The sequence below is a fragment of the Antechinus flavipes genome, chromosome 4 (assembly GCF_016432865.1).
Source record: "Antechinus flavipes isolate AdamAnt ecotype Samford, QLD, Australia chromosome 4, AdamAnt_v2, whole genome shotgun sequence".
Classification (NCBI taxonomy): Eukaryota; Metazoa; Chordata; class Mammalia; order Dasyuromorphia; family Dasyuridae; genus Antechinus; species Antechinus flavipes.
This window is the reverse complement of record NC_067401.1, coordinates 461,362,424-461,387,563: the sequence shown is the minus strand read 5'-3', so window position 1 is coordinate 461,387,563 and position 25,140 is coordinate 461,362,424. Positions and strand designations below refer to the sequence as shown.

General features: G+C 38.2%; 1 protein-coding gene across 1 annotated transcript in view; it reads left to right on the top strand.

The window, feature by feature from the left end:
- Window positions 1-19,535: 19,535 nt before the first annotated feature.
- The window catches only part of LEPR (leptin receptor), an 84,658-nt gene continuing 79,053 nt past the window's right edge, over window positions 19,536-25,140 (top strand). Inside the window, exon 1 of the mRNA XM_051996847.1 lies at window positions 19,536-19,958. Coding sequence (XP_051852807.1) covers window positions 19,536-19,958 — 423 coding nt within the window. The remainder of the gene's footprint in view (window positions 19,959-25,140) is intronic.

Here is a 25,140-nt window from a genome sequence, read left to right as displayed (position 1 = left end):
CCTCAAAAAGATCATCCTAGTGCCATCTAACCATCTCAGTTAGAAAGAAGGGAAATTCATATTTCAGATGTAGGCAATGGTACTCTGGCACTCCATCTGCCTCTGGGGCAGGACCTCATTTCCTCCCACCTGAATAGGCTGTTTGGTGGCTTCTCTGCCACAAATCCTTTACCAACACAGTCCATCCTCCACTCAGCTCTTGAATTGATGGTGCTAGAATGAAAAAATGTTATTCTCCTATTTGATTAACCCCAGTAAGCTCCCTAATAACTTCAGAATATGGAATATGGAATCCTCTGTTTGTTACTAAAGATCCTTCATAACCTGCTCTGACTCCTTACTTATCCCTTCCTTTCCCTCATGGACTCTTCAATGCAGTGACAATGGGTTATTTTTGTTCCCTGCACAGATTCTCAATCATCTGACCTCCTGATTCTATGCATGTTTGCCAGCTGTTCCCCCATTGCCCCTTCTCACCTCTGCCTCTGGCTTCCCTGATGCTAGTCCAAGCTAAATTCCCCCCTTCCATAGGAAATCTTTGCAAATCCCCTTTAAAGTTAAATAAACTTGTTCCCCTTTTGATTTCTCTCCAAATCATCCCATCTACATCTTGTCTGTAGATAATTATTTTCATGTTGTCCCTCCCATGAGATTATGAATTCAGACTGTCCTTTGCCTTTCTTTGTATCTTCAGCGCTTAGAACAGTGCCCAGCACACTTAATCAACCAGTGCTGACTGACCTACTCTTTCCACACCTAATATCACTCTCAGACATGGAAGGAGCTAAATGAGCTGTATCTAGTAAAACCTCCTCATTTACACATGAGAATGTTGAGACCTAGGAAGAGAAAATGACTTGTATAAAGTCACCCAAACAGTAGGTAACAGAACTTAGATCTGAAAATATGTTCCCTGTCTTGTGTAAAATCCAGCTTTCTTTATACTTTCATGAATCTCAATGTTTTCCCTTTCCCAGATCCAAATTCTGTTCTTTTAACCTAAATCCTGACCTTTCGAAAAGCTGTCCTGAGAAAAAAACCCAAACACGTATCTATTGGGTTATCACCCAAATGATACAGCACAACATCCCAAGAGCATTTCATGCAATCACCCAAATGACACAGCACAAAATCCCAAGAGCATTTCATGCAATCTGTGACCTTTTCTTTGGCCGTCCCCATGGTTTTCCCATGTTTGGTTGTAATAGGTGGCAGAGATATTGGAATGAGAGAAAACAGATGATGTCTTTTGCCATGGCAACAAGAAAAGCTTTTATAAAGTAAGCCAGGGAGGGGAAGGTTGTTTTTGGTCGCTGTGAACCTGATTCCTTTGAAGGAGGGATTCAATTGCTTTATTAGTTTTCCAAAATAGTAATCAACAGACCACAGTAGTCAATTCAATTAGTGTGCCTTTCTCTTTCTGTAGTTTCAGGTAAGGCTGATTCCACATTTCCTCACAATTTTGGGGATGAGAAATAGATTTAAGACTATAAGTTTCAGAACAGTTACCCCTACATAGAATTATCTCCCAATTAACTTTCTTAATGATTATATAAACAAGTTATTGTCAAGCTTCAGCCTGAAGGCTTCATTGGGGGATGTGGGGGAAGAACTACTCCCAGACCATTCCATTTCTAATTCTTAACAATTCTTTTCTGATGTCAAACCTAAATTTCCTCTTCTCTGGGCTAAACATTCCCAGTTATTCAATTGTCCATCTATGACATGGACTTGAGACCCTTCCCTATCCCAGTCACCCTTGTTTGGATGATCTCAAGCTTATTTTTAAAGTGTGAAGACCAGAACCAAACAGCACTCCAGATGAGTACATACAGTGGAGCTCTCTCTTCCTTCTTTCTGTACCTCTGTTTTTCTAAATGAAGCAAAATGAACTTTAGGTCTTCCATGTCAACCTACTGACTCCTATTCAGGTTGGAGGCCACTAACCCTTCCAGATTGTTTTCAGATCAACGGCTGATTTCCTATGCTACCTTCATCTTGCATTTGTGAAGCTGACATTATTTTACTCATATTTAAGATTTCAAGTTTTAGAGCCTCAAAAATTTTACCCTACCAGTAAAAAATAACAATAACAAAAATCCTGAGTGTGTACTCCCTTTATATGTGTATTAACTTAGGTACAAATTATATACATTTTCTATTATATTAATAATAATGAAAATTGTGAAAGATGAAATAAAACTACTTGGTCCTAGATACCATAGGGAGTCAATGGAGCTCATTGAATTGGGAAATAACATGGTCAGACCTCTGCTTTAGTAAAATCCCTATGGCTACTGTGGAGAGGATGATTGGAGCAGGGAAAGCCTGAGGAAGGGAGGCAATTAGAACACTATTTAAATTGTTGAGGAAATAAATTATGAGGACTTGAACTAGAGTCCCCATTTTATACTTAGGGAAACTGAGTCACAGATAATAAATGATTTGCTTAGGATTGCAGAGTTATCAAATGGATTGGATCTCATCTTCCTGACTTGAGCTCCAGCTTTCCCTCCATTGTATTACCCAGCTTTTTCTTGCGTCATATATCACAGAGTTATGAACTAGAAGGGGCATCAGAAGGTCCTAATTTTGCAAATAAGGCCCAAATCATGTGAATTGTCCAAGGTCACACAGAGAGTTTAGTGCTTGAATCAAGACTATTATTCTGTCTCTTTCCACTGCTTTTAGCTCTCCACTGATTACTCTTGCCACTGAAAACATCAACAACATTAAAGTTGGTTGTTTTTTTAAAAGCTTTTTAAGATCAAAAATTATAAAAAGATTAAAAGCTCATTGAGAGATGAAAATATGTTTTCTGCACAACATGGAGGAGTGCTTCTGCTAAAAGTTTCTCTCTAGTTTTGAGACGATGAACAGAAATGCATGGACAAAAGTATAGTTTCCTCCCCAATTCAGGATAGTTAGCAAAGACTGATTCACTCATGGGTCACAAAGGGGAGAACATTTGCTGAGTTAGATTGAGAAGCTAAGTGCCTCAAGGTGAAAAGGAAAACTTTGTTCATCACAAGAACCCTCTTTGTGTCACAGAGTTCTTCAAAAGGTCATTTTGCTGCCCGTGTCATCATGTTCCTGATGTCCTTGGGAACTCTGGGGAAAGAAAGGCTGTGGCATCAAGTGGACCATTAAAAGAGACAGACATTAAAAGCAGAAGAGAAGTGGCAAGATGGCAAGGTCTCTGGAAACCAAGAGTCCTGCTGGCTGACCAAATTGGAGGCTTGGATTTTTAATTTGATTTTATGCATCAAATAATTATTAAACAATGTTATTTGCAAGCTGAGAGCCAGTAGGGGAGAGGAGAAACCCAGAGAGGAGGCAGGAAGTCCTGGGATCAGGGTCTGCCTCAATCATGTGCCAACTGGGTAACCCTCGGTATGTTGTTTGACCCTCAAGTGCGATAGGGTCAGGGTAGCTTCTCGTTGTTACAGAAAGCTTCAGAGCAGATGCTGATCTTGTCCAGGGGTGGTCATTACTGGGAGTTCCCAGGAAGTCAGACATTGGACCAAAAATATATTTTGTAAGATATTATAGTGAGTACTGAAAAGAGAGGCGGGACAAAGGATGGGGAAAGAGAGAGAAAGAGACAGAAACAGAGACAGAGACAGACAGAAAGACAGAGACAGAGAGAAAAGGGAGGCAGAGGGACAGAGGCAGACATAAGGAGAGAAAGACAGAGACAGACAGAGATGAAAAAGAGACAGAGACAGAGAGAGTGGGCAGGGACAGGAAGAGAGAGAGGAAGAGAGAGACACTCAGAGAGAAAGAGACAGAGAGACACACATGCATAAAGAGACAAAGAGAAAGAGAGAGCCAGAGACAGACACACACAGAGACAGAGACAAAGAGAGACAGAGACAGTTCTTCTACCTAAGTGTTGAAAGAGCACTATATCTGGAGCCAGGAAGACCCGAGTTCAAATGTAGTCTCAGAGGCATTGTCTCATAATGTCTCTCAGCTTTAGTTTTCTTCATTTTGTAAGACAGGACTAAGACTAGACTATCTTCTAGGGCTGTTGTACAGAAAAAATGAGATAATATTTCTAAAGCATTTGACACACTTTAAAGCCCTGTTAGTTCTTGTTACTATTTTCCTTAGTATAACAACAAACATTTGTAAAAAAGCCCAGTATGTACCAGGCACTGGGTTAATGCTGAGGATACAAAGAGAGGCCCCCGAAATGATGATCACGATCTGATAGAAGAGCTCACAATTTGTTATTATTACCTGACAGGAACTTAGAGATCAGCGGAGAGGAACACTGAACAGATGCAAATAAGTGTAATTAAGGAGAACTAGGCAAAATACTATGAGAAATCTGAGGGGAAAAAAAGATCACTGGGGGCAGTGTATAGGAGTATACATGGTAAGTATAATAACATACATGATGATGCTAGTGGGATAGGAGCTCTGGACTTGGGACCAGGAGAGAACTGGATTTGACTCTCAACTCTGGCGCAGATTTGTGTGACTTCTCTATAAATCTCATCTATAAAATGAATGAATGAAAACACACTGATTTACTAAGGCTTTTATTTTCCAAGCACTATGTTATGTAATGGAAATATAACTTCAAAAAGTAAGATGGTTCTTGTGCTTAATTACATTCTAATAGGTCATGATATCACAATAGAGGAGTTATAAGCCATTTGGGAGCAGAAGAGCCCACTTTTTAAAGTAATAATGGCAGGGTTGATAAGATCATATTTCTATAAATGGATGGAGGTATCAAAGACCCCAGCTTCTGCAATATTTGACAAAAATTGCTGGGAAAATTGGAAAATAATATGGCAGAAACTAGGCATTGACCTACACCTAACACTCTCTACCAAAATAAAGTCAAAATGGATTCATGATTTAGGTATAAAGGGTGATACTATAAGCAAATTAGAAAAACAAAGTATAGTCTACCTCTCAGATCTGTGGAGAAGGAAAGAATTTGTGGCCAAAGAAGAACTAGAGAACATTATGGAATACAAAATGGATTATTTGGATTATATTAAATTAAAAAGATTTTGCACAAACAAAACCAATGCAGCCAAGATTAGAAAGAAAGCAGAAAACTGGGAAATTGTTTTCACATCCAAAGGTTCTGATAAAGGCCTTACTTATTAAATATATAGAGAATTGACTCAAAGTTTTAAGAATACTAGCCAATCAGTACTTGTATTGAAACTAAGTGGATGCCCATCGGTTGGAGAGTGGCTGAATCAAGTTATGGTATATTATATTAATGTTATGATTATTATAGTTCTATAAGAAACCATCAGCAGGATGATTTTAGAGAGACCTGGAGACTTACATGAACTGATGCTAAGTGAAGTGAGTAGAACCAGGAGAATATTGTACATGGCAACAGCAAGATTATACAATGGTCAATTCTGATGGACGTGGCTCTTTATAACGGAGAAGTCATTCAAGCCAGTTTCAATAGTCTTGTGATAGAGAGAGCTATCTGCATCCAGAGAGAGGACTGTGGGGACTGATTCAGGATCACAACATAGTATTTTCACCTTTTTTGTTGTTTGCTTGCTTTTTTCCCTTTCTAATTTGTTTTCCTTTTTGATCTGATTTTTCTTGTGTAGCATGATAAATGTCGAAACACACACACACATATACACATATATGTATAGAAGAATTGCATATGTTTTACATATATTGGATTACTTGCTGTCTAGGGGACAGGGTAGGGGGAAGGGAAGGAGAAAAATTTAGAACACAAGGTTTTGCAAAGGTGAATGTTGAAAACTATCTTTGCCTGCATTTTGAAAATAAATCTATTATTGTTTATCTAAAAATATCAGTGGGGTTGGGCAGATAGTAGACAAGGCAATTGTTAGGGATGAGAAACAAAGTAAAGTGGCCTGGGTGAGGTGAGGTATTTACCAATGGAGATAATAGGGCCCCAGGGAAGAGATTCTCCAGATGAAAAAGTTAAAAATACTACAGCTTTGACTCTGGTCTCTGGAGCAAGTCACTGAACAAGAAGATGGACAGTGATAAGATTTTGAGTGAAACATGAGGGTAATAATTCACAAAGATCTTCAGGAGCAAAGAACAAGCAAGAATATAGGCCTTAAAAGGCTTTATAATCATCAATTAATATCATTAGTCCTAGAAGAGTAAATATGACCATTTTGTCAAGAAATTGGCCTATTCATGGAATTTTGGATCTCTGGTGAAACATTTGTTGTGTCCCCTAATTCCAAATCATAAAAACTCCATGATTTTATTATGCTACTTTTTTCTGCCCAATACAAAAAGATCACTGATTGAAAATTTTACCTTCAAGCAACAGATATTTATTGAGTTACAACATGGAGAAAAGCACTTGAGCTTATTAGTCCTTTAAATTATGTTTGCAAAAATTGAATGTAGCTCATCTATATTTACCAAAAAATAAAACCCACATGGTCAATATAGCTCTGTTGTGATGGTTTCAATCTCCTTGATTTTCAGATTTCTCCTTGTTAAGCATATAACATCCTGCCACCTTCTGATTACATTAGAACCAGATTACTGAGGCCTTGAAATAGAAGTGTTTTCTCTTGGTTTTCACAGATGTTAAAACATCTATTTAAACACACAGGTGGTCTTTTTTTCCCTCTTTATTATTCTGTGTATTCATTTAAAAATTGTCAAAAGAAAAATTATCTTTCTTTCCTTTTTCTATTTCTGAGAGAGTACTCTGTGTGGTTGTTAGCTGTTCTTACCACTGGAACACAAACATATTCAAAGAACTTATAAAGAAAAATGCTATCCTCCTTCAGAGAAAAAACCAATGGAGTCTCAATGCAGATTGAAGCAGACATTTGAAATTTTCTTCATTTTTCTGGAGGTTTTTGGTTGGTATTTCCTTCACAACATGACCAATATGGAAATATGTTTTGCATGATTGCACGTGTATAATTGATAACAAATTGTGGATTTGGGTGGATTTGGAATTCAACATTTCAAAAAAAGAATTTTGAAAATCTTTTTTTCATATAATTGAGAAAAAATAATATGAGAAAAAAAGGATACAATTATAGTTCCTGTTCAAAGCAGGATTGTATTACTGAAATGTGTTACTGAAATGACTTTATTTTTGCACTCAAGGCTCATTTTTAAATGTAGAACTCTACCTGACCCATTTCTTCCTTGTAGATACATGCCATTAAGCTGTCAGCAGCACCAGAAGTCATATTGTCTTGTTGCCAAACATCTGTAAATGGTGCTCTGCCCAGCATGGTAGAATGCCATAAATGCCTCTTGTAGAGATTTGAAAAGAAAAAAAAAATGATTCTACACTAAAGTGACTGATAAACATTTTAGAAAGCTGGAAGGAAAATCCTGAAGAATCCCATGATGCATTCTACTACAGGGCATTTCCATATGGCACATAGTAGGTGCTGAAAAAATGTTTACTAAATAAATGAATGTGGCAATTAGGAAGACTGGTGGCAGGGTATAGTGGCAGGGGATTGGTCTTGGGATCAGAAAAACTTAGACTCAATCCTAGCTTCAAGTATTTTTTAGTAGGATTGTGAAGCTGACAAATCACTTCATTTCTCTATATCTGTTTTCTCTTCTGTAAGAGAAGTTGGATTTAATTGTCTCTCTCTCTCTCTCTCTTTTTTTTTTTTCTGAGGCAATTGGGGTTAAGTGACTTGCCCAGAGTCACACAGCTAGGAGGTGTTAAGTGTTAAGAGGCCAGATTTGAACTCAGGTCTTCCTGACTTCAGGGCTGGACCTTTATCCACTGAACCACTTAGCTGCCCCCTCTAACTTCTTTTCTAAATTGAATATAACTTGAGCAGTTAGTAACTTTAGAGTAATGTAATAGAGAATCATTGGCTAAATTATTTATCCTATCTGAATTCCAATTTTGCCAATCTGTAAAATTATGATTATGATTTTTTTTTGGGCTGAGGCAGTTGGGGTTAAATGGCTTGCCCAGGGTCACATAGTCAGGATGTGTTAAGTATCTGAGGCCAGATTTGAACTCAGGTCCTCCAGACTTCAGGGCTGGCGCTCTATCCGCTATACCATCTAGTTGCCCCATGATCATTTTTTTAATTAGCTTCTCATTTTGCAGAAGAAATTTCTTTGAAATTTGTTTACTAAATCAATGTGGGTTGTTGGCTCATTGTTAATATCAAGCTTTTATTTGTGTGACTGGGTCCTGGCAAACAAGGACACAGACCTTGGAGCAGAGGCAGTATCCTCTGCCTGAAAACAACCCCCCAACCCTCCAGAGGTTTGCTTCAAGAGACACATAATGTCATGGAGATGTCATGGAGAGCCTTGCTCTGATTCAGAGCATGGATCAGCATCTATTATTCATCAGTTTTCCTTGTCAATTTATTGATAGGTAGCAAAAAGCCTTTTGGTTGACTGTTGAACATCCAAAAAATTTGCAGAAACAAAGAGTTTACTCTCTCCCTGGCAGTTAGAAAGGAAAACTGATTCTTCATAATTTTACAGATAAGTCTTGAAGAGGACATGATATAGCCTTGCTCTGGGGACCCAATTTGCAAATACAAATGAATGTTGGGAAATTAAATTCAGTGTGTAAGTCAATAAGCTTTGGTATTCACTTACTTGGTGTCAGGTGGGCCACTATGCAGACTGCTGGGGTTACAAAGAGTCTCCACTCTCAGGGAATTCACAATCCCTAGTAAGTGAAACAATAGGAGAACAACTATATACAGATCAGCTACATACAAAATAAGTTGAAGATAGTCAAGAAAGGAAAGATACTAATTAATAAAAAGAATAGATAAAGTCTCGACATGGAAGGTGAGTTTTCAGCTGAGAATACAGAGAACCAGGAGCAAGAAATAAAGGGGAGAGAGTTGAAGCTATGGGGTGAGAACCCTCAGACTAGAGAGATGGAGGATCAGCATGGAGAACCATGGAATACATTGGATGGGAATGGGGGATGTATAAGAAAGGGGACAGGATAATGAAAGACTTTGATCTCCAAATAAAGTACTTTATATTTAATCCTGGAGGTGACATGGAATGACTAGAGTTTCCTAAGTAGGGGAGGTAACATGAAGTGACTGGGATTTACTGAGTAGAGGAGGTGACTTGTTCAGAACTGCATTATAAGAAGATCAATTTGACAACTGAGGGGAGAAAAGAAAAGAAAAGAAAGACTTGATTCAGGGAGACCTGAAAGCTATGGCAACAGTATAAGTATGAAACAATGAGGATATATAGCAGGATGGTCTTAATGTTGACTAAGAAAAAAGGGGTAGAGACAGAATCAGCCCAAAGTTTGCTATTAATGTGCCCTTGAAACACAGGGATATAACTTTCATAAGTTGAAAACTGTAGGTCAAAAAGCAAAAAAGGAAATAACATGACTTGTTTTTGCCTTGGGAAAGCGTATTACCACTTTAAAAGTGTTGCAAGCAGCATTGCTGCTGCCCAGTCTCTGTTTTGCCAGGGTTGATTGTCCAGATACCACAAGTTCATACCAGTTGCATTCCAAGGGAAGGGGAAAAAAGGAATTGCAGAAGACGAGGTCCCCCACGTGTAACATGAGGCTGGGGCGTATCTCCAGAGCCTAAGAACCAACTGCCAATTGGCATCCAAAGCATTCAGAGCTCTGAGACTAATTGTGCTCTAGGGAGTGGTACCCAATCTGAGGGTTACATCCCCATGGAGAGTCATTGCAAAGGCTCCTCAAGTCCATTAAAAAAGAAACATGCCCAAATTAAAATGTGAGTCTGATATCTACATGTCCTGCCAATTTGCAAATGTATGAAGGTTAAATGTTGATAATAAAATACACATTCATCTCACAGTGTTGTTTATTGTGCAGAAGGTTTTTGGAGTTTGTATTTAGAGACTGAATGTCCAACTATTTTTCTGTAGTGGTTCATGATTTTTTTCTTTTTATAGTATTTTATTTTTCCAAATATATGCAAGGATAATTTTCAACATTTATTTTTTGCAAAACCTTGTGTTCCAAAATTTTCTCCCTTCCCTTTCCTCTCCCCAAGACTTCAATAGCAATATAGGTTAAGCATGTACAATTCTTCTAAACATATTTCCATATCCATCATGCTATTTAAAAAAAAATAGATCAAAAGGGGAAAAAACACAAGAAAAAAAACACAAGCAAATAAACAATAACAAAAAAGATGAAAATACTATATGTTGATCCACATTCAGTCTCCATAGTCCTGTCTCTGGATGTGGATGACTTTCTTCATCAAAAGTCTTTTAGAATTGCCTTGAATCACCTCATTGCTGAAAAGAGCCAAGTCCATCACAGTTGGCCATCAAGTGATCTTGCCGTTATGGTGTGCAATGTTCTCTTGGTTCTGCTCACTTCACTCAGTATCAATTTAGGTAAATTTTTGCAGGCTTTGCTGAAATTAGCATGCTAATCATTTCTTATAGGACAATAATATTTTATTATATTCATATGCCCTAACTTATTCAGCCATTCCCCTAGTGAGGAGCACATGATTTTTTAAAATGTTAAAATGGAGCCTTGTGCTCAGAAAATCTGGAAATCACTTCTCTTGTTCATTTAAATTTTTGAAAAACAAACCAGTTATGGGCTATATTAACTGGGATTTTATAAAATTGATCTTTATGCTCCTGTGGTGTTCTCTTCTTTTATATAATATATGATCATTCTCTGTGAGCAGATTTCTTGGGGAGGTTTTCTGGAGGCAGCCTTAGTTTCAGTTCAAAGTAATAATGATTTCAAGTACAGCCAGCTGATAAAATCCAAACATTTATTTTTTCCTTTCAAATCTTGTCTCTTTCCTTGGGCTGGTTAGCTTTCCCAACTCCTGGCAATCTTCCTAACTAACTGACTGACTGAAGCTCTAAGAGATTCTTACATATGATCTCTTAAAGGTGTGAACCCAAAGGTTGACTCCTCCTCTGAGAGTGGGATTATGGGAGGTGTGAATTCATGAATCTCATACTGAATACTGACTTGTGAATCTCCCCAAAGTGTGAACTAATGTGTGTGAGCTAATGTGTGAACTCTCAAAGGTGCAAACCCAAGCACACAAGCATTGCTTCCATCAATTCCATTGAGTTATCACCTTGTTTCAAGTTCTGGCTCAAAACATGCTCCAATTAAAAATTATTTAGATCTCAGTTTCAAAACTGATAAAATTATTGTTTTCTTTTTAAAGATCAAACAATATATTTTAAAACAATAAGAAAGTTTTAGGTCATGGGCTGACAATACTTCAATAATAATGATTTTTCTCAATGAATTGTCAAATGGATTGATTAATAAGTAGGTTTAGCAGTTGCTATATGCTAGACACTGATCTAATGTGGAAGATACCACTGGATTAAAAGTCTAGAAAATGAGTTCTATTAGTTAATTATAAAAATTAAACATTTATGTTATGTTTTCAATACCTTACCTACATTCTTCCATGAAATTCTCACAACTCTGAGAAATAGGCAGTGCAAATGTTATTATTCCCATTTTTGTTGATGAGGAAGTGGAAGCTCAGTGAGTTTCAGTGACTTGCACATGACCTCAGCTAATAAGACATGGTTTCCACCCAGTCCTACTCATTCCAAATCTAGTATTAGACTGCCTCTATTATGATGCTGACCAAATCACAAAGCCTCTCTTGGTCTCTGTTCCCTCATATGAGAAGTGATGAGACTGACCACAAGAACCCTCAGAGTCGTCCCAGCTTTAACACTCTGTGTTTGTACAGTAAAATTTTCCCTTACCACAGCCATGATGCAATTATCCAGATATTGATTATCCAATTGGTGACTCATTTTGTCCTTTACTCTCACCTTTTCTTGCACTTCCTCTTTAGCTCTTGTTAGTTCTCTACCTAAGTTCAGACTGATTGTATGTTTTTGAAAGTGAAACATGTAAATATATGGGCTTAATTTGGGCAATTACTTTCAAAAATACTTGGGCTTTTAAAACCACTACTTTTCAACTGTAAGCACTGCAACGTTAAATGTGTGTTTTCAAAATGATTATTATTTTTCTCAGTTAAACTGATTTTCAATTAGAAATAGAGTGTAAACAATCCTGAGAGATAAATGTTATTATGGTACACAGTTTACAGTTAAGGAAATCAGATAGAGGATAAGTGACTTGTTCAGTGCCACCCAAAGTAAATGGGAGAATAGATTTGAACTCGGGTGTTCTTGACACCAGGTCCAATACTCTATCGAAAGTGTCACTTATCTGTCTCTGCTAAGTAGAGCTATGAGTCTTGGCCATTTGATATTAACTCTCTAGACTTTAGTTTTTCACCAGTAAAATTAGAGGAAGAAGAGAATATGGTGTACTGGATGGACAATTGGTTTTATCAATTGTGTTCAAATGCCATTTCTAATACATATGAGTTGTGTGACTCTGGGTCAGGTTGAAGAGGGAAGACAAGTGGAAGGGGCTGTGCATAATAATAGTCATTTTAGAGGGGAGATGGATGCTCAGTGTCTTTTTGACCCTTGTTTTTACTCTGGGGAAATGTCATTAATTACCCAGAAGACTTAGAAACTCACCTTGGCTAAGCTTGAAAAACTGTTAAATTGGGCAGATGTTGTGTGGGACCCTTGGTTTAGCCCCAACAGGACTTGTGAAAAGGGAAAGGGCAGAGTGTCGGAGCAGACCTTCCACTTTGGATTGTAAATGACTCTCTGTATTGCTTGACATGCTCGTATAGGCATTGTTGGCTCTACTTTCAGGGATCTGTTTTGTTTACTTCTTTCTTTTAATAAAGCTTCCTTCCATAAAAAAGCGTGAATACCATTATCTTCTTCAACCCTGTTTCACATGAAAAGATGCCAAGGCAAAGGCCTCTACCTGCATAAGTAATCCCATTCCATTGCATTTTCTCCAGCAAATTGGCCCTCAATCATCCTGACTCTCACATTTCCCCACTGACTCCTTCCCCACTTCATACAACATGTTTATGTCTCCCCACCCTCAACACCCCCTCACTTCCTTCATCCATCTCTGCAAACTTTTGTCCTGTATCTCTTCTTACTTTTTGTCTAAAATCCTTGAGAAATACCTCAACAATAAGTGGCTCTGGTCCCCTTGGTCTATCCTTAGCCCTCTAGGGTCTACTTTCATCCTCAATGTGCAATCAGAACTCTTCTCTCTAAATATACTCTTCCTTGAAGAGTCCATTAACCTCGATCCTAATCTTTTTTGACCTCTCTAGTCTCTGCTACTGTCATCTACTTTTCTGGATATTCTCTTCTCTCCAGGTTGTCATGAAATTATTCTCTACTTATTCTTTTTCTACTTATGTGACCTCAGTCCTTCCTGCTAAGGATTCTTCCAAATTATACCTGCTAAACATGGGTATCCCCTAAAGCATCTGAAACTGGATGTCCTGTAGACATCATAAACTGAATATGTCTAAAGCTGAACTCATCTTTCCCCCAAAATCTTCCTCCTTCTAGTATTTCTGAAGGAAATTCTATTCTTCCAGTCACTCAGGCTTGCAAGACAAGATCATCCTCAACTCCTTATGCTCTCTCATCTCCTTATTTGACTTGTAGTCAAGGCTTATTTATTTTAATTTGGTAAAAGCTCTCATATATACCATTTTCCTCTTTCATTACACTTCCACCATTCTGGTACAGACCATCATCATCACACATCTGGACTATTGCTCTAGCTGCTTATGAGTCTGCCTGCTTCAAACTGCTCTCCACTCCAATCCATACATTTACCAAATGATTTTCCTAAAGTGCAGATCCAATCATGTCACCACATACTCAATAAACCTCCTAGCTTCCCAGATAAAATCCCACAATTCCTCTTAATTCTATTACCTCCCCTTGGTTGATTTTGAACTTATGTTCTACACACACACACACACACACACACACACACACACACACACACATTTTCCCCCTATATAATTGTTTGCATACTATTTTCCCCAATAGATAGTGAGTTCCTTGAGAACAGGACTGTATCACCATTGCTTAACATAGTGGTAAGACATAATTGGCACTTAAATATTTATTGACTGCCGGGCTGCCTGATGTTCTACTTAGTCATGGTCTTGATGAGGTCCTTTATACTGAGTATATCAGCTGAAGAGGATATTGTTTAATTGACATTTCTTTGTTAATTCACATAAACTGATTTAGAACATTCATTAGAATTTTCTTTGCTTACCAAAAGAGTATTTATGTGTTTTTCTCAGCCCTACTGCCTAATCTCCTTTTAATATTTTTTGATATGAATTTGTGCCATTGTAACTTTTTTAATACAATCCTCAGCCCTCTCCTTGAACAAAGAAAAGTAGTCAAGAAATAATTATAGCCATAACCACTGAAAGGATATATAACAATATAAATATAATATATATTATACATATGTAAATCTATATAACACCTACCACATCTCTATGGAGAGATAAAAATTCATTTTGCTTCAGTTATAAAAAGAACTGTGACTTTATGCTTGGAGAGGCTTTTGAATCATGGCTTTTTAGCTGATAGAAACTGAGATGATCAGGAGATGATTCATCAGTAGACAATTAGAACCGAACTTTGTGTATCATCTGAACTCGATTGCCTTTAATGCTGTTTCTTATTTACTTTATTTTAGTCATCATGTATTAGGTATTCCTGGTCCTATCTTCTTCATTCATCTATTTCTCACTTTTTTTCAGTTCCTTCTATTTTTTCTTAAAGTGTAAGTTAACACTTTGAACTCTTTCGATAAAATTCAATAGCTATCCCCCTCCTTATTGACTATAATCATTAAAATACATTCTCTATATAATGAATTCTATATTGAGTCCTCAGAAACTGTCTAATTACACAACATTCCACCTTGATCCAACCTAAATTTCTTCTATAGCACCTTAGAAATCCACATTTATTAAAGGTTTATAATGTGAAAGATTCTGGTAAGATCAAGATGTAAACTAATACTATCCCTATGAAAAGAATGAGAAAGAGATCTGTGTCACAGAACCAGTGAGAAGTGATTTATAATTAGAAGATAACAGGAATTCTTAATGACATGCTAAAAACATTTAACACTAAGCCCCCAATCTTCAGAAGCTCAGAGCTGAACATTTTAAAAGCACCTGAAGTCTCTCCAGGTTTCAATGGCTCATCCTTAGTCAGAACCACTCTGAGATGGACCTTCGTGACTAAGGGTGGAAGCAGGACAGCACTCAGGAAAGAACAATGGGGTTGAAATCCAAGGAACTGGATTGGAACCCCAGTTCCTTCTGCTCACTAATTGTGACTGGTCAAATTCTTTCCTTCCCTTCTCTGGGAATGGAGTTCAAACTGATTGATTGTACTTGATTTTTTTTTCCTTTGTAAAATGAGGGAATTGGACTAGTAAAGTCCAGTGAAATATGTGTCTCTCTTCTTCAGAGGTTTTAAATTACATAAAACAAAGTAAAGGGAATTAGAAAAGAAAGTAATGATATTTAAATACAGCCATAAAGAAAATTTAAAATAATAGCTTTTTAAAAATTTTTAAAATACATGGCGAAGATCGTTTTCAATATTCACCTTTGCAAATCCGTGTTCCAAGTTTTTCTCCCTCTCTTCTCCCCATCTCCTCCCCTAGACAGCAAGCAATCCAATATGTTAAACATGTTTGATTCTTCTACATATATTTCCACATTTATCATGCTGAACAAGAAAAACCAGATCAAAAAGACAAAGAAAAAAAAGCAAACAACAACAAAAAGGTGAAAATACTATGTTGTACTCTACATTCAGTCCCCATAGAGCTCTCTCTGGATGCAGATGTCTCTCTCCATGCCAAGGAACTGGCCTGAATCATCTCCTTGTTGAACGGAGCCATGTACATCGCAGTTGATCATCACATATTTTTGTTGTTCCTATGTACAACATTCTCTTGATTTTCAGTGCTCTACTCTGCATGAGTTCATAAAAGTCTTTCCAGGCTTTTTTGAAATCAGCCTGCTCATCATTTCTTATAGAACAAAAATATTCCATAACATCCACATACCATTATTCAGCCATTTTCCAACTGATGAATATATACTCAGTTTCTAGTTCCTTATCATTATAAAAAAGGATGCTATAAACATTTTTTGGCATATGTGGGTCCTTTTCCCTTTTTATGATCTCTTTGATATACAGAACAAATAGAGACACTGCTGGATTAAAGGGTATGCACAGTTTGATAACCCTTTGGGCCTAGTTCCAAATTGCTCTCCAGAATGGTTAGATCAGTTTACAACTCCACCAACAATGTATTAGTGCCCCTTATCTCTCCCTACATTTGTCATTATTTTTTTCTCATCATATTAGCCAATCTGAGAGATGTACAGTGGTACCTCAGAATTGTCTTAATTTGTATTTCTCTAATCAATAATGCTTTAGAGCATTTTTTCATATGACTAGAAATTATTTTAATTTCTTAATCTGAAAATAGTCTTTTCATATCCTTTGACCATTTATCAATTGAAGAATGGGTTATATTCTTACAAATTTGAGTCAATTCCCTATATAGTTTAGAAATGAGGCCTTTATCAGAACCCTTACATATAAAATTCCCCTCCCTCTAGTTTTCTGCTTTCCTTTTAATTTTTTGCTGCATTGGTTTTGTTTGTACAAAACCTTTTTAATTTAATGTAATCAAAATTATCCATTTTTGCATTTGATAATGCTCTTTAGTCCTTCTTTGGCCATATATTTCTTCCTTCTCCACAGATCTGAGAGGTGGACTATCCCTTGTTCTGCTAATTTGCTTATAGTATCATCCTTTATGTCTAAATCATGAACCCATTTTGACCTTATTTTGTATATAGTGTTAGATGCTGGCCAATTAATTTCTGCCATACTATTTTCACATATATGTGTATATATATATATATATATATATATATATATATATATATATATATATTCCATATGTGTATATATTCCACATATGTGTATATTTCATATGTATACATATATTCCATATGTATATATATGTAAAATATATATTCCATATATGTATGTTGTGTGTGTATAGTTAGATAAATAGATAGATAGCTGAGGAAATTGGGGTTAAGTGACTTGCCTAGGATTACAAAGAATATTATTTTCAAAAAGTTCATTGATGCTAGGTTAAGAATCCCTGTACTAGATGGTCTTTAGACACTGCCCTTGTTTTGTGTCAGACACTGCCTGAGATGCTGAGAAAACAGAAGCAGAAAACACACCCACATGTGCCCACAAAGAGCTTACATTCTATACAGAGAAAGAACATATATCTAAGTAGGTATATGGGAAGTAGGACAGGGACTGGATCTGGGATTTTATTAGTATAAACAGTTTCTGGATGAGGGAACTTCTTCTCTGCAATTTACAGTTTCTGAGAGTTGTCCAGAGCAGAGGTATCAAACACATAGATTAAAATTTAATTGGGAAATATTTAACAAAACCAATCAAAACAATAAAACATAGAAAATATTAATAGGTGACCTTTTAATCCAAACTGTGATCCATAGGGATATTTGTGTATGTTTTAGGAGATCCCTTTCTATTTGAATTAAACTCAATTGCTCTAGATTCTTAAGATATTTGGTGACTTATTCTGGCTCGCCCAACTAGAATGTGTAAGAAATATGACTTCAACTCAGATCTTCCTATCTCCAAGATCATCTTTCTGTTCTTAAGCTATGCTGCCTTGCATATATATTGACTATATTAAAAATAAATAGAAGGTGGGTTAGAGAGGGAAGGCAAGCTGAGATGGGAGGATCTGGAGAACTTTCTTATGGAAAGATTATGCATTGAATGTAGCTAGGAATTCTGAGGCAGAGTTGAGAAGGGAGGGCATTCTAGGAATGGACAATGGTCCATTGGGCAAGGCATAGAGATAATATATGGATTTTTGATGAAAGAAAACAGAAAAAAAGCCAGTTTAATTACCATAGAATATATACAAAAAGGCTGTAAAGGAAGATTGTGAAAGGCTTACAAAGATATAGCTTGAATATTACTACCCTAGAGACAAGATAGAGCCTCTAGTGTTTATTGAGAAGAGAAGTGATGTGATCAGTCTTCCACTAAAAGTAAATCAGAGTGGAAGCCTTGTGGAGGAAGAACTAGAGAGGGACAGACTTCAGGTGGAAAGACTAACAAGCAAGCTATTTCAACAGGCCAGGTAAGAGGTGATGAAAGTCTGCGATAAGGAAGAGAGAGTTATGGATGATGTTGTGGAACTTGAAATGGCAAGATTAGCCAGCTGACTAGAATGTTTGAGATGAACGATAAAGAGAAGCTGAGAATAACTCAAAGATTGAGAACCTGGGAGACTAGAAGGATGATGGAACATTTCACAGAAAGAGGGAAATCTAGAACGGAGATGGGTTTGGGAAAGGAAGATACTGAGTTCTCTTTTGAAGATCCTTAATTTGAGGATTCAAGGAGATAACAAGTTTGACATATCCAAGTAATGGCTTGTGATACCAGAGTAAAACTCAAAGAAAAATTGGGGTTACGAGTATTATCTGCATAGAGAGAATAGTTATTCTCATTGGAGCTGCTGAAGTCATCAAGGGAGAGAGTACAGAGAAGATGAGAGAGGGTCCAGGACACCCAAAGAATATCCAAAATAAGGAGGTATGATATGGTTTGTTATCCAGAAAAGGAGACTGAAAAAGTTGCTGTCCAATGGGTACAAAGAGCACCTGGACAGAGAAGTGTCATGGAAAGAAAAAGACAGACAATGAGAATGAGAGAGGAAGAGAGACAGACAGTAAGAAACAACAAGAGAGACAGCAAACAAGAATGAGAGAGAGGGAGAATGAGAGAGGGAGAGATGCAGAGAAAGAAACATGGACACAGACACGCAAAGACCCCCTTTACACACACACACACACACATCCTTCCTTCCCTTTCTTCCTTCTTTCTTTTCCTTCCTTCCTTCCTTCCTTCCTTCTTTTTCTTCCTTCCCTCTTTTTCTTCCTTCCCTCCCTCCCTTCCTTTTCTCCCTCCCTCCCTCCCTCTCTCCCTCCTTCCCTCCCTTTTTTCCTTCCTTCCTTCCTTCCTTCCTTCCTTCTTCCTTCCTTCCTTCCTTCCTTCCTTCCTTCCTTCCTTCCTTCCTTCCTTCCTTCCTTCCTTCTTCCTTCCTTCCTTCCTTCCTTCCTTCCTTCCTTCCTTCCTTCCTTCCTTCCTCACTTTCTCCTATTGTTAGTCTTCATATTATTTGGATTAGTGTAATTGGTACCATTTTATTTCAGATTTTTCTCGTGTTGCTTTGGGCCCATCAGGGCTAAGGGAGAGCCAGATGCCGTTGGAAGAAAGGTCTCCGTGGGTCCCTTCTGCATCTCCCGGGGCAGAACTCTCCCTCTTCCACGCAGCAGAAGTGGGCACAGTTACTTTCTGCTCATCCCCTCCCACTTCGTCTCTTTCTCGCCCCACTCCTGGCTCCAGCTATGTGCGCCCACCACTGAGACACCCGTCCAAGTGACAGCCCGGCGGGGCCCCTCACCGCCCGAGTCTCCCGCTCCCTTGCCCAGCCACGGCGGTTTGGGGAGCAGGCGGGGTCGTCACTAATGACTCCCCAGGTCTCCAGCTGTCACAGCTGGAATCGAGGCGTCCACGATCCTAGTCCCTCGGCCGCCCCGCGCGGAGGGCTGGCGCAGGGGCTGGAACGCGTGTCCGAGGAGCTGCTGGCTTTTCCAGCTCTCCTCCCCTCGCTGCCCCTCCCTCCCCTCCGGCAGTCTCTTCCTGTCCCCGGGGCTGGCGCTCCCCCCTCTCTCCGGGCCTCCCTCACAGTCCCCTCCCCTCCTCTCGGGAGAGTTCCCGCTGCACCTTGCCAGGGAGTTTGGCCGGAGCGCGCTCACTCAGCCAGGGATGCTCAGAGCCTGAGCCGCCAAGAGTCGCAGGGGCCGCATTCCCTCCGGGAAGACGCCGCCGCCAAGGCTGCCCTTGGCTTTGCTGGCCACTCTGCGGGGCGCTGGGGGCCGTGGATTCAGGTAACATCCCACCCCATTTCTCCTCCTCTCTTGTGCGACTCAGTTCCGGGGGTGGGGGACTAAAGTCACGTTAGAGTTTGACTCAGGAGGGCAGGTGTGACCCAGGTGTGTGTGTGTGTGTGTGTGTGTGTGTGCTCACACGTGCTCGCTCATGTGTGTTGTGCTTGTGTGGCTAGGTGTTTATGTTTGGTGTCTAGCACCGGTACGGTGTGAATGTGCAGACTTTGCCATAGCTAAGTGTGTAGTACGCATATATATTGTGTGTATATGTGCCTATGTGTATTATGTGTGTGCATGTGCGTACCTCAGTGTATGTCCTGCACAGCCACCTGAATTCTCAGCTTTGTTCCTTTCTGATCTGTATTAGGAGTTGGGGAAAATGTGTGTGTAGGAGCTTTTAGAGGTTGTATGTCCTGGGAACATCTGGAAGTCTTCTCCTGGACTGGGGCTCCAGCTGCAGTGTTTGGAGTCCCCAAACTTTCACCGCTATTGAAGTAGAGGGTGGGACCGGCTGGACTCCTTCCTACAGACTTGTAAGGAAACAGGCTTAAATAATGGGTCCTAAGAAGTTTGTCTTGTTTGGGAAGGACCCAAGCCTGGAAATCACAGAGCAAAGTGCATCCCTTGTCCCTAACCTATTTTCCAGATTGTTTTCTACATATGTGTGTGTGTGTATTATATCTTTATATATGTATATATCTTTACATATTATATATGTATTTGTGTGTGTATGTGTGTGTACATATATGTACACACGTTTGTATGTATCTATTAGCAAGGTCCAATCTGGACTTGGGAACTCTATTCAGTTCACCAAACTTTTAAGAAGCACCTATGTGCAAGGCAGTAGGGATAAATCCAAAAGAGTGCAAAGACAAAATGGGGGAAAAGAAATCCTCAAATTGAATTGTCTAAAGAAATATTTTTTGGCTTGCTAAGAGCTTCATTAATTCCTTCAAGCAAAACAAAACTCAAAATGCTCCTCCTCTCCATTTTTCCTCCCTCTCCCCAAATAAAAAACAAAACTAGGTGCATTTCTTGAAGAAAAGCATAGAAAAACTAGACAATTATTTTTTAGCCCAGAGATGATGATACAATTATTTGATTGTTTGCTTTACTGTCTGAGTACCTGTTTCCTGATTTCTTTTCCTTTAGAAATGTTTGGGGAAAGCATGGTTATTGGGAGCTTGCAAGGGATGATGTTTGAGTGGTTTGAAAATTGCCTGGCTGGGATTTTCTTTCTAATTTCCCTCTTGCTGCTAATGTACTTGTTGGATTAGATGGTCTCCAAGATCTCTTTCAACTCTGAAACTCAGAGAGTCTGTACAAATATTGAATGCAAGTGATGGGTTTCCCTGCAACACTAAACCCTCTCAATGGTGGCTTTAGCATCTGTCCATGTGATTGTCAATAATGAGCAGGAAGAGATCATTCCATCATTATGGAGATGAAGAAAAGCACAGAAAGTAAGCAGCTCATCCAGGTCACCCAGGTCACACAACTAATAAGTGACTGAGATGGAATTTGAATCCATGTTCACTATTCTACTATAGCATGTTGTCTCTGGATTTTCCAAATAATGACAGTAAAGGAAATTATTTATAAATCGATATGAAAGAGCATGGCAAGTTGGAAAGGACTTTGGAAACCAACTTTATTTTTACAGAATAAATCACAGCCCAGAGAAGATAGATGGAAGGAACTAGGTATGTTTAACCTAAAGAAGGAATTTGGGTGGGGACATTGGGGATCCATTGTTATTGTTGAGTCAGTTTTCAATTGTTTCCAATTCTTTGGGGTTTTCTTGGAGGAGCTTTCCATTTCTTTTTCCGGTTCATTTTACAGATGAGAAAATAGAGACAAATAGGGTGAAGTGACTTTCCCAGAGTCACACTGCTAATAAATTAGCATTGACATTGGATTTGAACTTGAGTCTTCCTAGTTCTCATGGAAAATGGGATTAAATGGGGTCTACTTGGCCCAAAAGGTAGATTTAGGAAGGATGAGTGAAAGTTACAAAGGAGAAAAGTTAAGAGAGTTAAGAGAGAGGTAGGTAAACATTTTCTAGCACCAAGAGCTGTTCCAAAGGAAGGTATGGGTAGAGCACTTTGATCATATGGTTACATGAAGGGCAGCTAGGTAGGGCAGTGGAGAGAGCACCAGCCCTAAAGTCAGAAGGACCTGAGTTCAAATGTGACTTCAGACACAATGCTTCCTAGCTGTGTGCCCACAATTGCCTCAGGAAAAAAAAATAAGTGAACACTTATTTCTCTGTTCTACTAAACCATAGTAGGCTTACACAGGACTCTATGGACCACTGGTTCCAACTCTGAGATTCTGTGATTCTCTGCAGAGGTTTCCATGAGGCAAACAAGGTAGAAAGAAAAAGCTGGGCTAAGAGTATGTCTCCTCACTCCAAATCCAAGAGCCTTTTCAATACACTCTGCTGTCTCTGAGAATTCTGATATTCTGTGTCCATGCTCTCCCTCCAGTATGCTTTTCTTTAGGGTATGGAGAGCCAGTACTTTGAAGGGTTTTTTTTTGTTTGTTTGTTTGTTTTCTTTTCTTTTCTTTTGCTTTGTTTTTATTTTTGTTTTTGTTTTTGAGGATGAGCAATTCAAACAACACACCATGTTATTGTTGCTCTTGCCAATTAAGTTTTTTTTTCAAAGTTAGAGGCTATGGTTTAAGGTCTAGTTTACCACTTTAGTTGGTGAGCAAGGGGTCATAACTCATAGCGTTAGAGTCCCTGGACACTGATACAATTTGATTTTTAAAGTTGCTTTCCCCTCTAAACTTAAAGGACTAACACCTTTTGTAACCATGTGAACAGATATATTGTGATTTTGCAACTAGAATAATGCAGCTGGAACACAATATCTTTTCTAATTTACTGTAGCAAAAAAAAAAAAAAAAAAGCTTACTTTAAAGGAAAAGAAAGTAAACATTTCCAAGTCACAGTTGTACTTGAATAATCTTTGTTACTTTTTAATATAAAGTTGTGTGTCGAATGCTAAGGAAGCAGTTTCAGACCTCGTCAGAGCTGTCTGAAATTAAGTCTACTGGCAGACAACTGCATATTTAGTTGTCTTGGAAATAATCCCAGAAAACAACAGAGGTTAACTAAATAGATAAACCAGAAATTGGAAGTTGTCCAGATTCTCCCTCCTTCCCGAAATATAACATGTCCAAACCACAAACTACCTCCCTTTGCCCCTCAAACCTCTCCCAAACAACTAACCAACTAGGCAGTTGTGCAAAGGATTGAACTTGTGTTCATTAACTCTTGTTTTTTATTTGTTTTTTAATCTAAAAATGATTTTTCTGTCTATCAAGAGAATGTAAAATCTGATTAATTCACTTTTGTGGTTGCTAGTAATATTTGTCTCCCCCTTCCCCAGCCATAGTAGTTTCAGTTATTTAAAATGAAACCATCATATATGCCTGTGGATTTGGAACTGAGAAAGTCATTGAATAGTCAGCTTCAGTCTCTGGAGAGGAAATAGTCACTCTGTGCCCCAGCCCCCTATTCTGTGCTGTGCCCCACCTTGTGGGCTTGCTGAAGAATGAGAGCATAGCAAGGATAGTCTTCTTAAAAGCTTCTTTGTGTGTCCCTAGAATTTAGCACAATGCTAGTCATATGGTGGATGTACTAAATGTTTTTTTTTTTAATTGTTTTCAAAGTATTGAGCACACAAAAAGAAGGGAAAAGAATGTCTTCTCTCAGGGAGCTTATATTCCATTGGAGGAGCTTCCATTCTTTCTGCATCTAATTTTCTTTGGTATATTTAATTTCATAATTTCTTTCTTTCTTTCTTTCTTTTTTCATTTCATTTCATTTCTTTTCTTTTCTTTTCTTTTCTTTTCTTTTTTTTTGCTGAGGCAATTGCAATTAAGTGACTTGCTCAGGGTCACATAGCTAGGATGTTTTAAGTTTTGAACTCAGGTCCTTCTAACTTCAGGATGCTCTATTCACTGTGCCACCTAAGTGCCCCCATTTCATAATTTCAAAATAAATTTAAAAGCATTTATTTTATGACTCCAGGTTCTTTGACTTCTGAACTCTTTTTCCTGGGCCATATTAACTCCCCTAGGGGAACATTTCCACTAAGTGTCAGAATCAGGACTTGAATAGGGTATAGATAAAAATAGCTATTCTGCTAGTTTATTTTTCAATACACCATCCTCTCAAGAGGGCAGGGATAATAACTGAGGATATTCATTCCACAATATGATGGCTTAAAGAATTGTTTCCCCATGTCTGGAATTCCTCCTCTCTCCCATCTTCTTTTGACTTTCTGTGATTCTCTTAAAATTTTATCTTCTGAAAAAAGTCATTCCCAGTCTTGCTTAAAGCCACACATTTTAAAGTGCTAGATAAATACTAGCTGTTATTGCTGCTTTCCCTGTGAGACGAGCCTTAATTTGTTCTATCATAAACTTATTTATGGATGCTTGCCTGTCGGCTTCCCCATTAGACTGTAAGCTCCTTGAGGGCAGCAACTATATTTGCCTTTCTTTGTATCCCTAATACTTAGTCCAGGGAAAGGGCATATAGTTGGCACTTAATAAGTACTTGTTGACATGTACTCATGGCAGAATCTCAGCTCCATCTTTTTCTTTTTTATAAATAGAAGTGGACCTGCAGTGTTGAATTGAAATGCCAAACCTTGTAGAGTTTCTTTGAACAGAGTAACTGTTTTGCCTTTCTCAAAGATGAAAATTTATCTTTTAAAATTGATGACTAAACTTAGTTGACAAGATAGGTGCAAACTGATTTCCCTTACTTTTCATAGTGTCCTATTACAGTTTCCTCTTTCATTTCTTATATTAGATGGGCAGTCTTGCTCAATTTAGATTATTGAAAGGGAGTAATTGATATTTATCAAAGAAAATAAACCTAAAATAGGAAATCAAATCTGCATGGAACAAAAAGACAAAGTAGATTTATTAAGTACCATAAGGAGAAAAGAGGGTCAATGTATTTTGGACATGTTACTTTATAAGTACCATTGAGATGATAAAGTTAAAAATTTTATAGATGAAGCCTATGAAGGATGATCCAATAAGAGTACCCCATCCAAGGGAAAGAATTAGGAGGACTATGTCTTGGAATGGGGTGCCGCAGACAATGGTTATTCACACAAGGAAGTGTATTGAGAAAGAAAATAAAGGGGGGATT